At 38.3% G+C, this 17,181-nt stretch overlaps 1 protein-coding gene across 2 annotated transcripts in view; it reads left to right on the top strand.

Annotated features, from left to right (window-relative positions):
* Nucleotides 1-17,181, top strand: part of LOC149064754 (orexin receptor type 2-like) — a 129,565-nt gene that overhangs the window by 93,650 nt on the left and 18,734 nt on the right. For both annotated transcript variants that reach the window (XM_089255165.1, XM_089255166.1), the window contains 2 exons: nt 9,575-9,977; nt 15,115-15,280. In XM_089255165.1, the coding sequence (XP_089111291.1) occupies nt 9,575-9,977; nt 15,115-15,280 (569 nt within the window). The remainder of the gene's footprint in view (nt 1-9,574; nt 9,978-15,114; nt 15,281-17,181) is intronic.

The following is a 17,181-nucleotide window of genomic DNA, read 5'->3' as shown; positions in this document are numbered from 1 at the left end:
CAAACGGTACGTATGGTCACCGTGCTTGCAATCGGTATTTCTTTGCATACAGTCTTCAGTTGGTTACTGTTATCAGAAACCCTGAATCACGGTGCGATCACATTAAGCGACGTGGATTGTATTTTCAAAAAGGGGATTTCAGATTGCCGTCGACGCTTACTCATAAGCAATCCTATTGTTTGTGACATTCATACAGGGTGATCCAGAACTAAAGAAGAAAGAGACCATCATTATCTTTTTCACAAATCCTTTAACGATCACGGACCAAATATATCATACAAACGCCAGTGGAATAAATTCAATCCAGTTCTCCATGTTTTCTTTCCTCTCTCCTCATCATCGCGGAGCTTTATTGTAATCCTATGAACCGAAGTTGTTTTTTTTCCTTCCGCTTTCTTTCTATACTTCTGTATAAGTGATTTCTTTCCCTACATATAATATATTTTTCTACTATATACTCGTAAATGAGAAAGAGAACATATAGGATGGTTATAGTGACGGACTCGCGATGCGAGGATCCGGGTTCGAACCCCACAGTGGTGGTCGGCTGAAGTTGGTTTTCTGTGGTTCCCAACTTCAAGGCGCAAATGCGAGCCGATCTCCCCGTTAAAAAGTCTCGCCACAGAGAGCAACAGTCCTACAACGATAAATCATTCAATCATAACACTTCACTCATAGTTAGAAAAACGAGTGGCAGATGGCAGCACTACACATAACAAGCATTACAGAGAAACAACAAAACTTCACGTCAGGTTTCACTACACGTACACGCACATTCTCGTATGTACCGATTCGTTGGGGGGTTCCGGGGGGGGGGGGTAGTGGGCGGGGCGCATGTGTGGTGTAGTAGTAGTAGGTAGGGCCTCCAAAAAATGGCTCGGGGATCCTTAAGTCAGCCACCTCGTTGGGCAATTTGCCTGTTGTGGCGTTGTATTTGTATTTGTATTTGTATTTGTATTTGTAAAAAGAGAAATATACAGTTTGTGTACACTTTCTTTTCTACTTATATATTACACTTTTCTATTTATTTTTTCTTCCTTTTCTATGCTAATTTTCCCCCTTTCCCCATCTGAGTTTAGGTTAGAAAAAGGTTACCAGATTTATCACCGATACCTCAAATAGAGGTCATCCGAATTTGTTGCCAGAAGCTTGTTCGTGAAGGGTTGAAATTATTTTCCATCGAATCTGAAATTATGTTCTTATTAAATATCAATTTTCATTTGTTCTTTAGCTGTTTTCTCATTAAATAGGTTTTTTTCTCTCATTAATTCTTAAATTATTTTCTCAGTAAATACCGTTTTTCTTTAGTTCTTAAATTATTTCTTATTAATTTCGAAATTATTTCTCTGATCAATTGTGAAATGTTTTCTAAAAATAATTTTAATCACCAATTTTGGAATTATTGTTTCATTAGAGGGTTTTTTCCTCCATTTCTATGAATTCTGTGACCACGTAAACCTTCGCGGTGGCTTGCCATGGCGGAAAGTACGCCGGCCCATGCGTTGAAGATGCTCTCTTCTGGGCCTCGAAACATTTTTGACGACTGAACACCTCATGTGTATATGTGCAACCTCATTGTTATCCGATATGTGAACGAACGGCGCTGTGGCAAGATGCTCGTCTCTTCCACTATGAAGATTACCATCAAGGTCTTCGAGTTCGAATGCGCGCAAGAACATTAGGAATAAGATCTATACTTTCCGGTCACAGGGCGAGACCACCGATAGATGGCTCCTTCATTTCCCGCAAAAATCCATTGGTTGGAAATTGCCGTATGACAATATACGACCGAAGTTGGTGTGCGGTAAATTAGTGTTATCCGAAGAAATAATTTTGCAGGAGTAATTTAACTCCTATCCAAAATTTTAAGGAGTAAATGAGGAGTTTTTTGTGAAAAACAGAGAAATTACTCTATTTAAAAAAATCACCTGAATTTTGAAAGAGTATTTTGATGCGTGAATCACGAATCTACCTACTACTTAGCCGTAAATACTTATCGTACACATCACTCTACGAAATTTCTAATGAGCTGATACATGTGCATGTACACGTTGTGAACCTATCGTACAGATTGTTCCTATGTATTGCTGGTTATGTGTAGTGCTGCCATCTGACATCAATTCTTCTAACTGTGAGTCACAATCATTACACTTCACTCGTAGCTAGAAAAATTTATGGTAGATGTCAGCGCTACACATAACAAGTAAAACACAGAAACAATCTGCATGTTGGGTTCACAATGCTTACATCCACATTCCAGCATGTACCAGCTCATTAGAAATTCAGTGGGGGGTCGTAGCTAGAAGAATTGATAGCACATGGCAGCACTACAAATAACAAGAAATACACAGAAGCAATCTGTACGTTAGGTACCCAATACGTACACGCTCATTCCGGCATGTGCCAGCTCGTTAGAAATTCCGTAAAGGTCATAGTTAGAAGAATTGATGCCAGATGGCAGGAATACTCATATTTGCAAGCAATACATCGAAACAATCTGTACGTTAGGTTCACAACACGTACACACACACATTCCGGCATGCACCAGTTCGTTAGAAATTCCGTACAGGGCTGTGTAACGAGGTATATGTGTGTGTTTTGTTGAACACGGTATGCACTACCAATTTTTACTTGAAAAAAAGAGAAATAGCATCTCAGCTTGCTTAAAGTTCCAAAGAAACAATCGTTCGATAGTTTTCATTGCAAAATTTATTGCATATATTTTTTGAAGTGAATGTTTTTTAAAATTTTTGATGGATTCATTTTTTTGGATCCATGTTGAATGGCATTTCGCAAATGAGAAATCTATTTCTTTTAGGAAAATTTATTTGAGTCTTGACACACACGTGACGACATTTTATGAGAATGTCGCTTTTCCTCTCAATCTTCTGTCCTATTGTTTCGTGTGATTTCTATTGGAACTAATTGAAATGCGTTTCTCTCAGGCGCTGAAGAATGCGTTCTTAAGCAGCAGGCAGAGCGAGATAATTGTGATTGAAACACATGTTAGGGAGGGAGAGAGATACATTTCACAACTTGGCGATCGATTCTCATTGAATACGTGTGTAACAACACTCACACACACGCGCGTTTTGAATCCTTTTCTCTTTAGTCAATCATCTCATGCAAAAATATCAAATCCTGAGTTTTCCGGTTGGTCGAACTTTATCTCTTTTCATAGAAGGCATATTACTCATGTGCCCTCCGGTGAAACATTTTTGATGTCAGTATTCTCTGGTTTCCATGATATTACAAAGAGAATGCGTGGGATTCTTACAAAATAAACACGGAAAATTTCGACACCCCCGTACTTTTCTATTTTCTTTTAATTAATGAAATTAATAATAAGGTGCGACACACATCTAATGAATTGAAGCTACCATGATATGTCAAGTCCTTATATCGAACGTTTAATTTGAACCCTTAAATTTTAATTTGCAAAGCATTTGAATAGCCTATAAATTCATTTGTTTACGTATTGAAATAGGTATAAATTTCATTTTTTTAATTGGTTTCCCCATATCGTTAATGTATATGTGTAAACTTGTACTGTAGTTCTGAATTTAATGAGTCCAAATACAAAAAAAAAATAATTCTAATTTCCAAATTAAAAACACTCAGAGATATTTCAATTTCATGATATTTGTCAACTGCAGTACTGACAAATACATAATTGACACTTTCCAGGATCAACCATCTAATACAATTGAGTTAAAATACAGATATCGTTCATCTGAGATCCACGCAGCTTCAATGATTTAGGAGAATTTCCCTTCGCTGCATGTATTAAACAGAACAGAATTTAATTTATTTCGTGGTTTCTCAGCCCAATGAGGATGTCTGACAACTTACAAATATCCTTTCTGAGGCGTTGTGAAGGAGAAAGAGACAAGTTTGTACATGTATGTGTAAAATATGAGTGTGAGTTTGTGTAAACGAGAATCCAGTCAGTCGTCCACGTCATGTCCAAAGTACAAATGTAGTATGCGCTCTAAAAGCACACAATAAGGGGGAAAAATTAAAATATATATATATTCAATATTTATAAAAATCGTTGGTAGGCAAAAACCATATAACACATGTAATTTATAGAGATAACACATACGGATACAAAAGAATGAGTACAATATACTAGTGGCTGAGTAGACAAAGTGGGATATGAAGATACAGAGGCATTGAGAAGTCCGGTGCCTCTGTAGTCTAGTGGTCTAGGGCGTTCACCCGGAAAGTGACAGGACGTGGGTTCGATTCCCCGCAGGCGCAGTTGAATAGTTGAATTTCTCTCTTTCCAAAATATATCCTCGCAACAGCCAGTTGTTAAAAACCTTCGTATGGTAGCGGAGAGTGACGTCATCTCCTTGTAAAAGTGGGATATAATAGGATGACTTATACAAAACTAATAAAAGTAGAAATGCACACAATATAAATATATATTTTTTCAAATGTATCTCCTTTATTTTTTTCTAATTCAATTTTTTTAAATTTCTTTTTTTTATATTCGTTTTCTTTTTCTTCTCGAGAACATTTATAACAAAAATAATAATAGAATACAAAATTATTTTCTTCCCAGACACCAACGCTTGGACACACACACACACACATTGTGTGAGATCTTTTATACTTCTGCACATTATCAGCCAATCAGAGTCTAGCAACTGTGACATCATAGAAACGTTTTTTCAGTAGACCGCGAGGCTACCGTAAATTTGGCGGCAACCATATTTCCTGGCGACATTTAATAAAGGATATACGGTGGAACTTCTGAAAACGAGCGGTTCAGTTAACGAGTAATTCGCATAACGAGCGCAAGAATTTTGACTCGGTTAATGATTCACGTTACGAGCAAAAAATGTATACTTTATCAAAACCGAGCCAATGGTTTTTCGCTTTCGTCCACACACGCACTGTGAAATTGTGGGTAATAAACACATATACAATGGCCACAACAGGAAAATTACCAAGCGAAATGGCTGAAAAATGGCAGTTACAGCCCCCCCCCCCCCCAGAAAAGAAATTAAAGTGCAGTAATTGGCACACAGCACAGACGTATCATTTTAATATCGGTGAGTTGCTCCTCTCTAGTTCAGATGCTGGGTATGCACTGCTTAAGACCAAGGATCTATTTCAGTGATGCTCAATAGACCCTGGCGTTTGGCGATAAGTTGCCAAACGTATCAGCTGGATTTTTCTTCAAGAAATCGCCTCCTCTCATATTACGCATACATCTCGATTCTGATTGGCTAATGATGATCTCAAGTACAGAGAATACACGATTTTTAAACGGTAGCTGTACAGACAGAAGCGATATGTAATTATATAATATTCCACGCAAATAGTGTTAAGAATTTCCTAGTGAACGAATTACTAATACACTACTAAATCTGACATGCACCTTGTCCATATTCCTCCGCGGAACTCCTAACGAATTGGTGCATGTTGGAATGTGTGTGTACGTATAGTGAACCTCCCGTGAAATTTGTTTCTATGTAATGCTTGTTATGTGTAGTGCTGCCATCTGCAGTCAGTTTTTTAAACTATGCGTTTTTTCCTCAACTCGTAGTGATTGAAATGTAATGAATGAATAATTATACCGTGTAGAGGCCTGTTGCTCTCTGCTGCGAGAATTTTTAATGGGGAGATAGGCTCACATTCGCGCCTCGAAGTTGGGAACCGCAGAAGTCAATGAATTGTAAGACATGAACCCTGTCAAAAAAAGGTATTTGTTCAACAACAAATTGAATCAAGATTCATATAGAAGAAAAATTTGGAAGAAAGATTGGTCTATCGATTTGCTTAACCTCTTGGGGGGGGGGGCAGAACGGGAAACAGGTTCTGGTCAGGTGAGGGGGGTGGAGGAAAAAATGCTACTAGATATGGATCTTTCAATGGCCCAACATTGAAGACAAGTGTATTGAGACAAAAATGTCACAACTTGGTCACCTGTGATTACACCTCCAAAGTTGATCAAATTTGAAAAAATGAAATTACGAAAATTCATGGTACCCCCTTCTTATTTGCCTCATACACAGAGTTGCCACGTCGTAATGAAATTTATATTATTATTTCGTCAATATTTCGTTGGCCCACCTTATATGTCTTTGATACAGCGTTGATTCTTTTTGGCATGGGCTATACGAGATGCTGATAGGTCGTTTGGGAAATCTGAGACCATGCATGATGAAGACTTTCCAATAGTGTGAGATTGGATGATCTGGATGTCTGATGGCTCTTTCAACCTCATCTTACACCTGGAGATTGTGTGTGTGTGTGTGGGGGGGGGGAGAGGGGCTGAGTATACACTCCTTCATTTCTCTCAAAACCAATCCTATACAATACCAGCACTGTGACAGGGCGCATTATCTTGTTGTAAGTAACCATCGTCATTTGGATAAACCATCGACACAACGGGATATCCGAAGAATGATGTCGCTCTCCACTATCCATACGAAGGTTTCTAACAGCTGGCTGATGCGAAGGTGAATGTGAGAAAGAGTGAAAATTCAACTGCCCTTGCTGGGAATAGAACTCACGTCTTCTTACTTGCCGGGTGAGAGCCCTATTTGAGATACTCGTTGCCTTTACAGTCCAGTGGCGTAGGACGTTCATTTGGCAAGTGAGAGGATGCGAATTCGATTCCCCACACAGGGGCAGTTGAATTTTTTCTCCTTCCTAAATTAATTTTCGCATCATCTAGATGTTGAAAAATCTCCGTATAGATAAGCGAAGAGTGACATAATCCTCGCATGAGTCGCCGTGGCAGTGTCAGCAATTGTGAGTTTCGGCCGTCCATGTACAGTACCGTTTAGTGCACACGATTTTTAAGGAGAGATTGAGATATTCGTTGCATTTGTAGTCTAGATGCCTAGTGCGTTCATTCAGCCAGTGAGAGGATGTGGGTTCGATATCCCGCAAGGATAGTTGAATTTTCCCCTCTTTCATAAATTCATCTTCGCATTAGAAAGCTGTTAAAAAGCTTCGTACAACTAGGATATACTTGGTGAGCAACGATGCTTAGATATGATGTCTTATTCAACCCAACACGAATTAAAGGGCCTAAAGCATTCTGGGAAAATATTCCCCAGACCATCCAATTGCCTCCACCAGTTTGAAGGGTTGTAGCAATGCACTTAGCATCAATGCTTCCTTGTTATTTCCGCTAAATACTCGTTCGCCCAGCTGCATGGTGTAACTACTACTACTAAACCACGTATACACCTCGTCCACATTCCTCTACGGAATTTCTAACGAATCAGTATATGTTGGAATGTTCGTGTCCGTGTTGTGGACCTACACGTAGTTTGTTTGTGTGTAATGCTTGTTATAGTGCTGCCATCTGACATCTATTCTTCAAACTATGAGTGAAATGGAATGATTGAAGATTTGTATCGTTGTAGGCCTGTTGCTCTGTGTGGCAAGACGGACAGATCGGCTCCGCATTCGCGACTTGAAGTTGGGAAGCATGAATGGTGTAACTGAAAACGTGGTTCATCGGGCCAAATAACTTGGAAATAATTCGAGACGTTTTTTTCTAGAAAGCTGCAGACAGCAACGGTGTTCGAACTGGCGATCGGCTCCCACATCCGATACATGCATTGTACAGTGAATAGTGCATTCAGAGATCCTTTGAGGCGATTCTTGATTAAGCTCTGCTGCAATTTGCTGTACTGTTATCATTCTGTTGTCTTTCATACAAGTATGGAAACGTTCGGTCTCGCCCGACCATTCACCAGATGATGACGACCACAAGTTGCGCGGACGCAGTGTTTTGAATGACAGTCCAGTCTTCAAGTACTTTTAAATTCTTCTGCCTTTAACCACTTCACGTATAAGCTTTTGGCAAAAAATTTCCGGCATTCCCTATTTGACGAACCGCCGATAAATCTTGTAGCCTTGTCCTAACCTAACCATGTGTCAGACAGGAAAGAAGGGGGAAAGGGGAAGAAATATCAAAAAAGAAACGAGGTAATAGATAAGGTAGACAATAGAGTGTTTTTAAGAGTCTGTTTTCGTCCCTCACCTTACGTGTTCTCTTTCGCCCTTATTGGTTGTATAGTAAAAGATACATTATATGTGTCAGATGACTTAAGTGACTCGTGGTATAGTTTCACATCACTTAGTGTGGCAGGCGATACAGTTCCAGATCACGTAAATGACCTGCGAAGTTGTTCCGGATCACTTTGAAGTCCTGTGACACGTTTTCAAGGCGATGAATTGTGGTCCGCACTCTGGTAAAGGTTAAGCACACTTGTTTTAAATAGTTATAGTGTTATTGATGTGTTTTTGTTTGTTGCGGTCCATGTCCGAAGTCTGGTGTCTTCGCGAAGTTACCAGTGTCTGATATCTGGGAAATGGTGAAGGCTGCGGCTACTTCACGAAAGATGCTAGACTTTAGATATGATCGTCTATACAGGGTGTCCTGTAAGTCCTAATGTGGCCTTTATCTCTTCAACCATTCATAATGCAGGTATGGTTACAATTTCCAAATTTTCAAAATCTGTTCAGAAATCACTCTGTCTCGGTTCCAATACAGTGTGTGATAAAATAAAAAAAAAAACCTAAATTTTTATACTGTCCCCCTCCCCCTACCGTCCTTTAACTTCCAATAAGAAAGCTTCTGTCTCTCCTGAGCCCAAGAAGCAAAAACCCATGGTTTCAACTGCAATATTCGCCAAGATATTTGAATTTAAAAAAATCGGAGAAAAGTTGAGAAAGAACAGCATGTGTCTGTATCAATCCCTCATTTATGCTCTTCTCTTTCCCAACTTTTCTCCGATTTTTCAATTCAAATATTTCAGTGAATATTGCACTTAGAAACGTGGAAGTTCATTTAGCCTCAGGACAGACAAGGCGACAACTTTGGTCGAATTTAATTTAAAAGACAAGGGGAACCATATAAAAATTTAGATTACATTTTTTTATTTCATGAAGCACTTTCTTTCAAACCCCGAACGCGGCTTCACCCAATTTTAGCCGTTGCCCCTGTTAAGGGGTGGGACCGTGTTGGAGCAAACTTTATTCAACACAATTAAATGTGTATATACAATTTCATTTGACAAAATATTGTAATTCATTTGCAATAATATGCTGATGGAATAACGCATGCTATTATCTTTCTCTTCAATATAAAATACTTATTGTACGCCTCCAGGGGCCCCAAATTGCTGTTCACGAGAATTGCTCCCCGGTGTAGGATGCAATTTTTTCTTCTTTGAGAAAATAAATGCTCTCTCCTGAAAAACCCCCGTATGGCAAATCATATTCGCTTTACCGGGGTACGTTACTCATAAACAAAATATTATAGCTCAAAAAAAGAGAAAAATTAAGAAAAACAATGAAGAAAAGTGAAATTACAATTTTATGGCACGTCACACTGTGTATTTTTACTTCAAAAACTAGTACAGAGTGATTTCTAAACACATTTTGACCATGAAAACGATACCTCTACGAAGAACAGTTGATGAAATAAAAGCAGCATTAAGACTTACAGGACACCCTGTATACTAACATATACAGTAAGTAATTTTTCAAAAGCTTAATGGTTATAATTTTCTTCTTTTCGTTCGTTTATTTCCAGAGTGTGTCAGTTTCAGTGTCAGTCTTGACGCTGACATTTATATCGATAGATCGATGGTACGCCATATGCCACCCGCTCCGCTTCAAGAGCACGGCAAAGAGAGCGAGAAGCTCGATCATGATAATATGGATGGTCTCGATGTTCATCGTCGTCCCGGAACTCGTCGTGCTGGACACGCGGCAGCAACCACTGGCCGTGGACACCCTGTACCTGACGGACTGCACATACACGTGGGCCGATCAGAGCACTCGGATATATCAGCTGTTCTTGCTACTGGTGCTCTTCGTGGCTCCTTTCAGTCTGATGGCCGTCGCTTATTACCAGATAGCTAGGGTTTTGTGGAACAAGAATTTCCCGGGTTCGTCGGAAACTAACCATTACCCACCGCCGCAAACAATTTCCAGTAAGCGGATCGATCGAATATACGACCAAGAAAAAGAAAGATAACATAAATATTAGTCTTCTCTTTTTATGTTATTTCTTTATCTTGTTTGTTATTTCATTTCTTGTGAAACATGGTAACATGGAAAGATCGTTTAACGGCTGCGGTACATCATATCCATCTTATTTTTTTTCTTGACATGTTTCATTCTTAGAAATGATTGCCTCGTAATGAATAAAGTTTGAGATTTGCCTATGAAAAAACTACTCATACAATTGCACTCGGTTATAACGGCATTGAATTATTTTGTCTTTACAACCGAGGTTTAAGTTATACATATCCAAGACCTTTTTTTTTAGAATACTACCTATAGTACCCGGGTTTTCCCTATATATTAGCAGAATTAAAGAAGTAACAAATCATTATGGCGTATACATATCTGAAACACATTGTTAGAAATCATGTTAAGTGAAGTAAACGTTTTAAAAGGCATTGTTGAGGCCGAGAAACCATTGTTGCCCTACAGTTTTTAGCCTGTTTAATGCCTTCACCCAACTCTGACGTACTTTTAACCTTTTTTTTTTTTAATAAACAAATCACAAAAACACAGACATATACACAAATACAAACATACACGTAGGTACAAACACAAAAACACATGAATACAAACACTTTGTGACCCCAAGGGACTTAATAAGTCCTTCCAGCAGGTCTAAAGGGGGTTATAATCCCAAATGTTTCAGATATATCTTATATAAAGATTAGACATGTTATATTGTATTTCTATTTATATAGTTACGATTACGGTGTGTTAAAATGTTAGATTTCTCATTTTGAGAGTCATAATCACGGTTATATAATTAAATTACGTATTATGAATATCAGTTAGTACATTACATGTAACACCAAACATTAACATGCATCTATTTATACTTATATGCACAATCATCATAATTATTTACATCCGTTCATCATTTTACAATTTCTTTCTCTCTCTTTTCGTACATAGTGCACAAAACTATAGTAGTAACCTTTTAGTAACCTATCGTTCAATCCGTTCCTATTTAGTATGTATATGCAAAATTTGTTGACGATCGGTCTAAAATTGTAGATTTGTATAGAGAACACACACAGACAGGCAACTTTGAACCTTCTCACGTACATCGGGGTGCTGTAGATCAGTGGTTCTCAACCGGGGGCCATATGGACCCCTAGTGGTACTGGGATACTTCAAGGGGGCCACGGAAGAAAATGGAGAAAGGGGCCATGACAGGTGGTTTGGAGGGCTACAGAGAACTGGGAAGAAAAATTAACGTGTGAAGAAATATAAAGCTTTTATATTAATGACTATACACTTACAGAATCAAACAAAACCATCCATAAGACCATGCCCTAAGACGGCCGAAGTAGGGCATGGACCCACGCGGGCCTCACCGCCTACATTGCAGCAGGTTTCCTAGGATGGGGTTTTCCGCAGGCCCCGGCTACATTTTTCACAGACCCCTCTATATTAAATTTATAGTGTGAAAAACAAAATGTGATGAAAACCATATCAGGCCCCGGGCTGCAGCTCTGTCAGTCCCACTCTTGTGAGGGGTCATGCCGGGGGGGGGGGGGGTCTCATGTCCATAAGTGACCCCACCTTATAATATTTTGTATAGCGCAATAAATTTTGAAAATAAGTAGGAAATATGTAGGCTGTTTATTTCCAGCTATGTATGGGACTACCATAGCATCATTTTGCCTAGGGCGCCCATGATGTTGAGACAGCCCTGAACAGAACTCGGACTAGCGGGGAGCTCAATAAATTCTAAGCCAGTGGTCTGGAGGCCAATCTTATTTGCAAAATTTTCGCTAAGTATAAGTTAGCTGAAAAATCAATTCAATACGTACAAAGGATCTTGCTCCTAGATGAGGGTCGAAAACTCTGGGTAGCACAGGGGAGCCACGAGAAAGAAAATATGGTTCAAAGGGGGCCACGGGGAAAAAAAGGTTAAGAAACACTGCTATAGATGAGACTTTACCAGCTCATATCCTCTTCGTCATTGCTCTGCCAATTAAATGCAGTTGTGCACTGAAGCCGTGGATGGTACAACAGAATAGGGATGAGATAATTTAAGTCATCTCACGCCATTTCTAAGATGGCGAAAAATTTAGAAAATGTGACTGGAAGTACATCTTTAGCTCGGAAATTGCCAGCCACATCTACAGGAACTGATAATAACATACATTGATGATACTACTGCTCAACAAAAAGAAAAAAAATCATGCTTTTAGAGAAATTTTATTGGTTTTAGAGTACACTGGAGCTTCTGATTCCGAATATGACATTGCCAGATTGGCTCTAGTTTTTGAGATAAAGTGAAAATTATAATCCAATGGTAATACATAAGAAGCATACAATCACATTTTTGAGAATATGCATTATCTCAAAAGCTAGAGCCAATTCCGCAAAACCAATGCTAGATTCGAAATCGGTGCCCCCTAAAATCACTGAATCGACTCTAAAATCACTGAAATGTCTTTACCAATGAGTTACTGTATTTATTTTTAACGCAGAGTTTCAATGTGATTTGTATGCTGCTCATGGTATTACTATTGAAATTTAATTTCCACTTAATCCCAAAAACTAGAGCCAATCTGACAAAGATTAAACAGATTCGGAATCAGCAGCCCCAATATACACTATAGGATTTAATTAATTTAATAACGTGATCACATCACTTATTCCCAAGAGATCTTTGAGACCTGTCCAGGGAATTTGTTAGTGTTAGTAGACATCCATGACCGAACCGTGATTCGAACCCAGACAATAACTTCTATAGCAGAAAGCCTCCGTGCTAGGCTCATGCCGTCACTGAAGTCGTCCATTTCATCTAAAGTCATTGGAAACGTGGATGACTTCTACTGATAAAGAAAACAAAATTTTCTTTATCAGTAGAGTGTCCAGTCAGAGTGCAATTCCCTTTATGGCCTATGGTATATTGTTCTCTGTGTGTAATGGGTCGTAATCCACTATCTCAATGAGATGGCCATATTCGGAGTTCTGTAGTTTGTCATAGTGGGTTGTTAGATAGCTCCTTGATGAAGTCCAGTATAAGAGGTGTACCCAGGTCTTTCCTGATGTCAGCTCTCCGTATAAATTTAGGTGCCCTCACAAGAAACCTTAGGATCTTGTGTTGCTGAGATTACAGTTTTTGCATGTTGCTTTGACTTGGGCCCAGTCCGGGACTGCATATGTCATAATTGGTCGAAGTGTAGATTTATAATAGTACGACTTCATTCTTTGAGGAGAGACGAGGTTGAGGAAATGTCATTTTGGAGAGCATGCCTATAGGAATTGGGTGACCTTGTTCCTGACATAGCCAATCTGCGGACCAAAAATCGTTTTCCGGTCCAGAATACGGGCAGGTATTTTATTTTTCTTACTGGTTCCACGGCCGCTCCACCGATATAGATGAGTTCGTTTTTCTTGTGAACCAAATAAATTGGCGCTTGCTGTGGTTCAGCTCAATGGCGTTAATATTCAATATCACCAATTTTTAACATGGGGAAAATTGTCATGATAAACAGCCAAAAAGGGTAATTTTATTTATATAAGTACAGAACGTCCTATAATTTCGTCAACAGTTTAAAAATTTATAAAAATTAATTAAAATAATTGGTATATCTGAATGCCGTTTGTAAAAAAACTTATTTTCACGGAGAATTTTTTTTAGTACATTAAAAAATTTTAGTTCAAATTTTTGTCGATAGAGAGCACTGTATAAAAGAAAATCACTGGAAATATGCAAATTAAAGTCATAAAGTGCGGTGCATATGGTTAAAAGCTCATTTTCGAATTTTCTTGTTACTGGCACTCGCATAAGGTTGACAATGTGGTGTTGACATTGGTGGATAAATCACTATTGGGAGGTTATTTATAGCAGAAACTAATCGCTAGCATGAAGCTTTACGAATCTTTCGGACACAGAATAGATTGAAGAAAGGTTCCCCATCTCATTATGTGATTTGCTTTCGTTTAGTGTCCTCTATTGAGAAAAATATAGAGAATGTACCGAAAAAAACAAACAAGATCCCCTCTTAGAGGAAACTTTTTTTTTTGCAAACCGCACTCAAATATATCTATTCCTTCAACTTCTATGAATTTTTAAACTATTTACGTACATATGGGACATCCTGTATGTGCAATCAAATACCACGCATGAAATTTTTATTTCATTATGGTGGCCATATTTTATGGGAAAAATTGGGATCATGAATACGAGACATTACTCAGTCAGTTGTCGGAAAAATTGCCAACTATCTCGCTTACATATTGTATCTCCCGCTTATAACGTTCTCATTTGATACTTCTTCCCGCTTACTGTGACTAATTTTCATGGCACCCCAAATCTTACTGATACTCATAGAGATTTCCCGATTAAAACGTTTTCCAACGTAAAACATTCTTTGTACGATTTTTTACAAAACGTTATAAACGGGTTCCACACAATAAACAATCTCCCAAATTAAAGTTTTACATGTATGTTTATCTTCGGAAATAACTCAACAGGCCCGGTCGGGCATGTACATTTTTGGGGCTTTGTCTACCCCCGCATTATATAGTAATTTTAGATTCAAATACCACACACACACACAACAGGGTAAAACATTATTGAAATTGCAAATGAGAACTAACTATACTTTAGAAAGAGAAGTATCATCAGCTTAACTAGACAAGGGTGCAACTATCATTGATTCGATTTCGAATTTCCTGATACATGACAGTTCGGTTAATTCGTATTAATGGCTCCCCTAATGACCATTAAGTAATGTCCATTAACTAGACGTAAATTAGTCGAATGAACTGGTGACAAATTAATACGAAGGTACAAATACAAATTATTATATGATGTCTGTAGAAAGTTCGTGAATAGTAGGAACAATATCAATCAACCTATTAAAAGGTGCCTTTGATCATTGTGTGCATCACTCAAATGGGTTTTAACTGATGCATTATACGCTCAAATTTGTTTAAAGGATTTCGATATGAGCTCCCACTTACATGAATTACGATTCGCATTATACTGTTACATTACGCAGAGCTATTCTTTTCATTATATAATCATCATCGATATAATTTTCTTTTCTAATCTCGTGGTATTATCTGATATAGGTGCTCAGAGCCAGCGAAATCGTTTTGCTGCCATGCGTAGTGTATCGGTTAACAACACTGGCGAAGGACAGATCCGATCACGCAGAAAAGCGTCGAAAATGCTCATAGCTGTCGTCGTGATATTCAGTTTGTGTTACCTACCGGTGCATTTGATAAATGCTTTGAGGTAAGTGTATAATGGATATTAAATGGAAAATGTGCTGCTTCGATACCCAATACGAAAAACTCTATGAATCTTGCTTCGGTTCGTCAAATTTCCAATTGAGCTTCTCTTATTTTCATAAAAAAATTTAAAGAAAAAGTAGCAGACTGTTTTTCGATACACCAAGTGAGTTTATAAAATGCTAAGATGGTTTTGATTACAATCCCGACAAAAGCATTATTTCCAAAATCCTGACGAAACAAAAACCCTAACGAATCAAAGTCCTCGACCGACAAAATCTTAACAAAGTAAAATTTTGACAAGCCAAAAACCTAATGATTCGAAATATAAGAAAGCCAAAATCTTGACGAAACGAATTTTGATAATTCAAAATCCTGAAAAACCGAAATCCCAACATCCAAAATCCTGGCATACCGAAACTTTGGTAGCCAAACTTCTGACATACCGACATCTCGGTAGCCGAAATTCTGACATATCCAACATCCTAACAGCCAAACTACTAGAACGCTAAAATCTTGATTCATCTGAAAAACTTAGCAAAATTTGTAATAAGTTAAAATCTTGACATATCAAAAAAAATCCCAGCAACCAATGTCCTGACAAGATGAAAGACAACATTCTGACATATATCGATATCCAAACGTATATCAAAATCCACAACACTGAAATTCTTAACGAGTCGAAATCCTGACATATCAAAAAATCCACGACACTCAAACACTTGACGAGTCAAAATCCTGACAAACCGAGATATTCCGACTACAAAAAATCTGACAATCCAATATCCTGACGATCCAAAACTCCCATTAACTAAAATCATGACAAACCGAACTCTCATCTCGACAGTCAAAATTCTGCTCGCCAAAATCCTAACAAACCGAAATCCCTACAGGTAAAAAACAAACACATCGCACAAAACCCATACAGCCAATATATCCTGACTCACCGAAATCCCGACTGTCAATATCCTGAAAAACCGAAATCCCAACAGCCGAAATTCTGACATATCCAACATCCTAACAGCCAAAATACTAGCACGCTAAAATATTGATACATCTGAAAAAATTATCAGCAAAATTTCTAATAAGCTAAATTCTTGACACATCAAAAATCCCAGCAACCAATGTCCTGACAAGATGAAAGACAACATTCTGATATATATCGATATTCTAACGCATGTCAAAATCCACGACACTCAAACTGTTGACGAGTCAAAATCCTGACAAACCGATATTCCGACAACCAAACACCTGACAAAGCATCCGACAGCCAATATCCTGACGAACCAAAAATCCCATTAGCTAAAATCATGACAAACCGAAATCTCATCTTGACAGTCAAAATTCTGCTCGCCAAAATCCCAACAAATCGAAATCCCTACAGGTAAAATACAAACACATCACACAAAACCCATACAGCCAATATATCTTGACTCACCGATATCCCGACTGTCAATATCCAGAGGAACCGAAATTTGAACAGCCAAAGGTGACGGTCAAAAACAATGTAGGATTGAACTGTTAGAAATCGGGCTATTGAGATTTTTACCCAGAGACGCGCGCATCAGAGACAAGTACAGTCAAACCTCGTTAGTGCGTCACCCGGTTAACACGTCACTCCGCTTACCGGGTCACTTTTTGAAATTCCCAATTGTCCTCAGGTAGGAATTGGCACAACTATGGCTTACTCCGTTTAACGAGTCACTCCGCTTACTAAGTCATATTTTTGCTCTCCCAAGAGTGACTCATTAAGGAGGTTTGACTGTATATAGTTTTTTATAAGCTTTTCACTAAGCCAATTAAGAAAAATACACAAAAATTTGTTGAAAATCGCTGAACTTTTAGGTGTAATTTTTCACAACACTTCAGAATTCATTTCTGATTTAGAGAGAGGCTGGTTTTACA

Source organism: Pholcus phalangioides, unplaced genomic scaffold, assembly GCF_987345545.1.
Source record: "Pholcus phalangioides strain wild (caught in Gottingen) unplaced genomic scaffold, Ppha-v1.0 ptg000042l_1, whole genome shotgun sequence".
In the NCBI taxonomy this organism is placed as follows: Eukaryota; Metazoa; Arthropoda; class Arachnida; order Araneae; family Pholcidae; genus Pholcus; species Pholcus phalangioides.
This window is presented reverse-complemented; position numbering and strand designations above follow the sequence as displayed.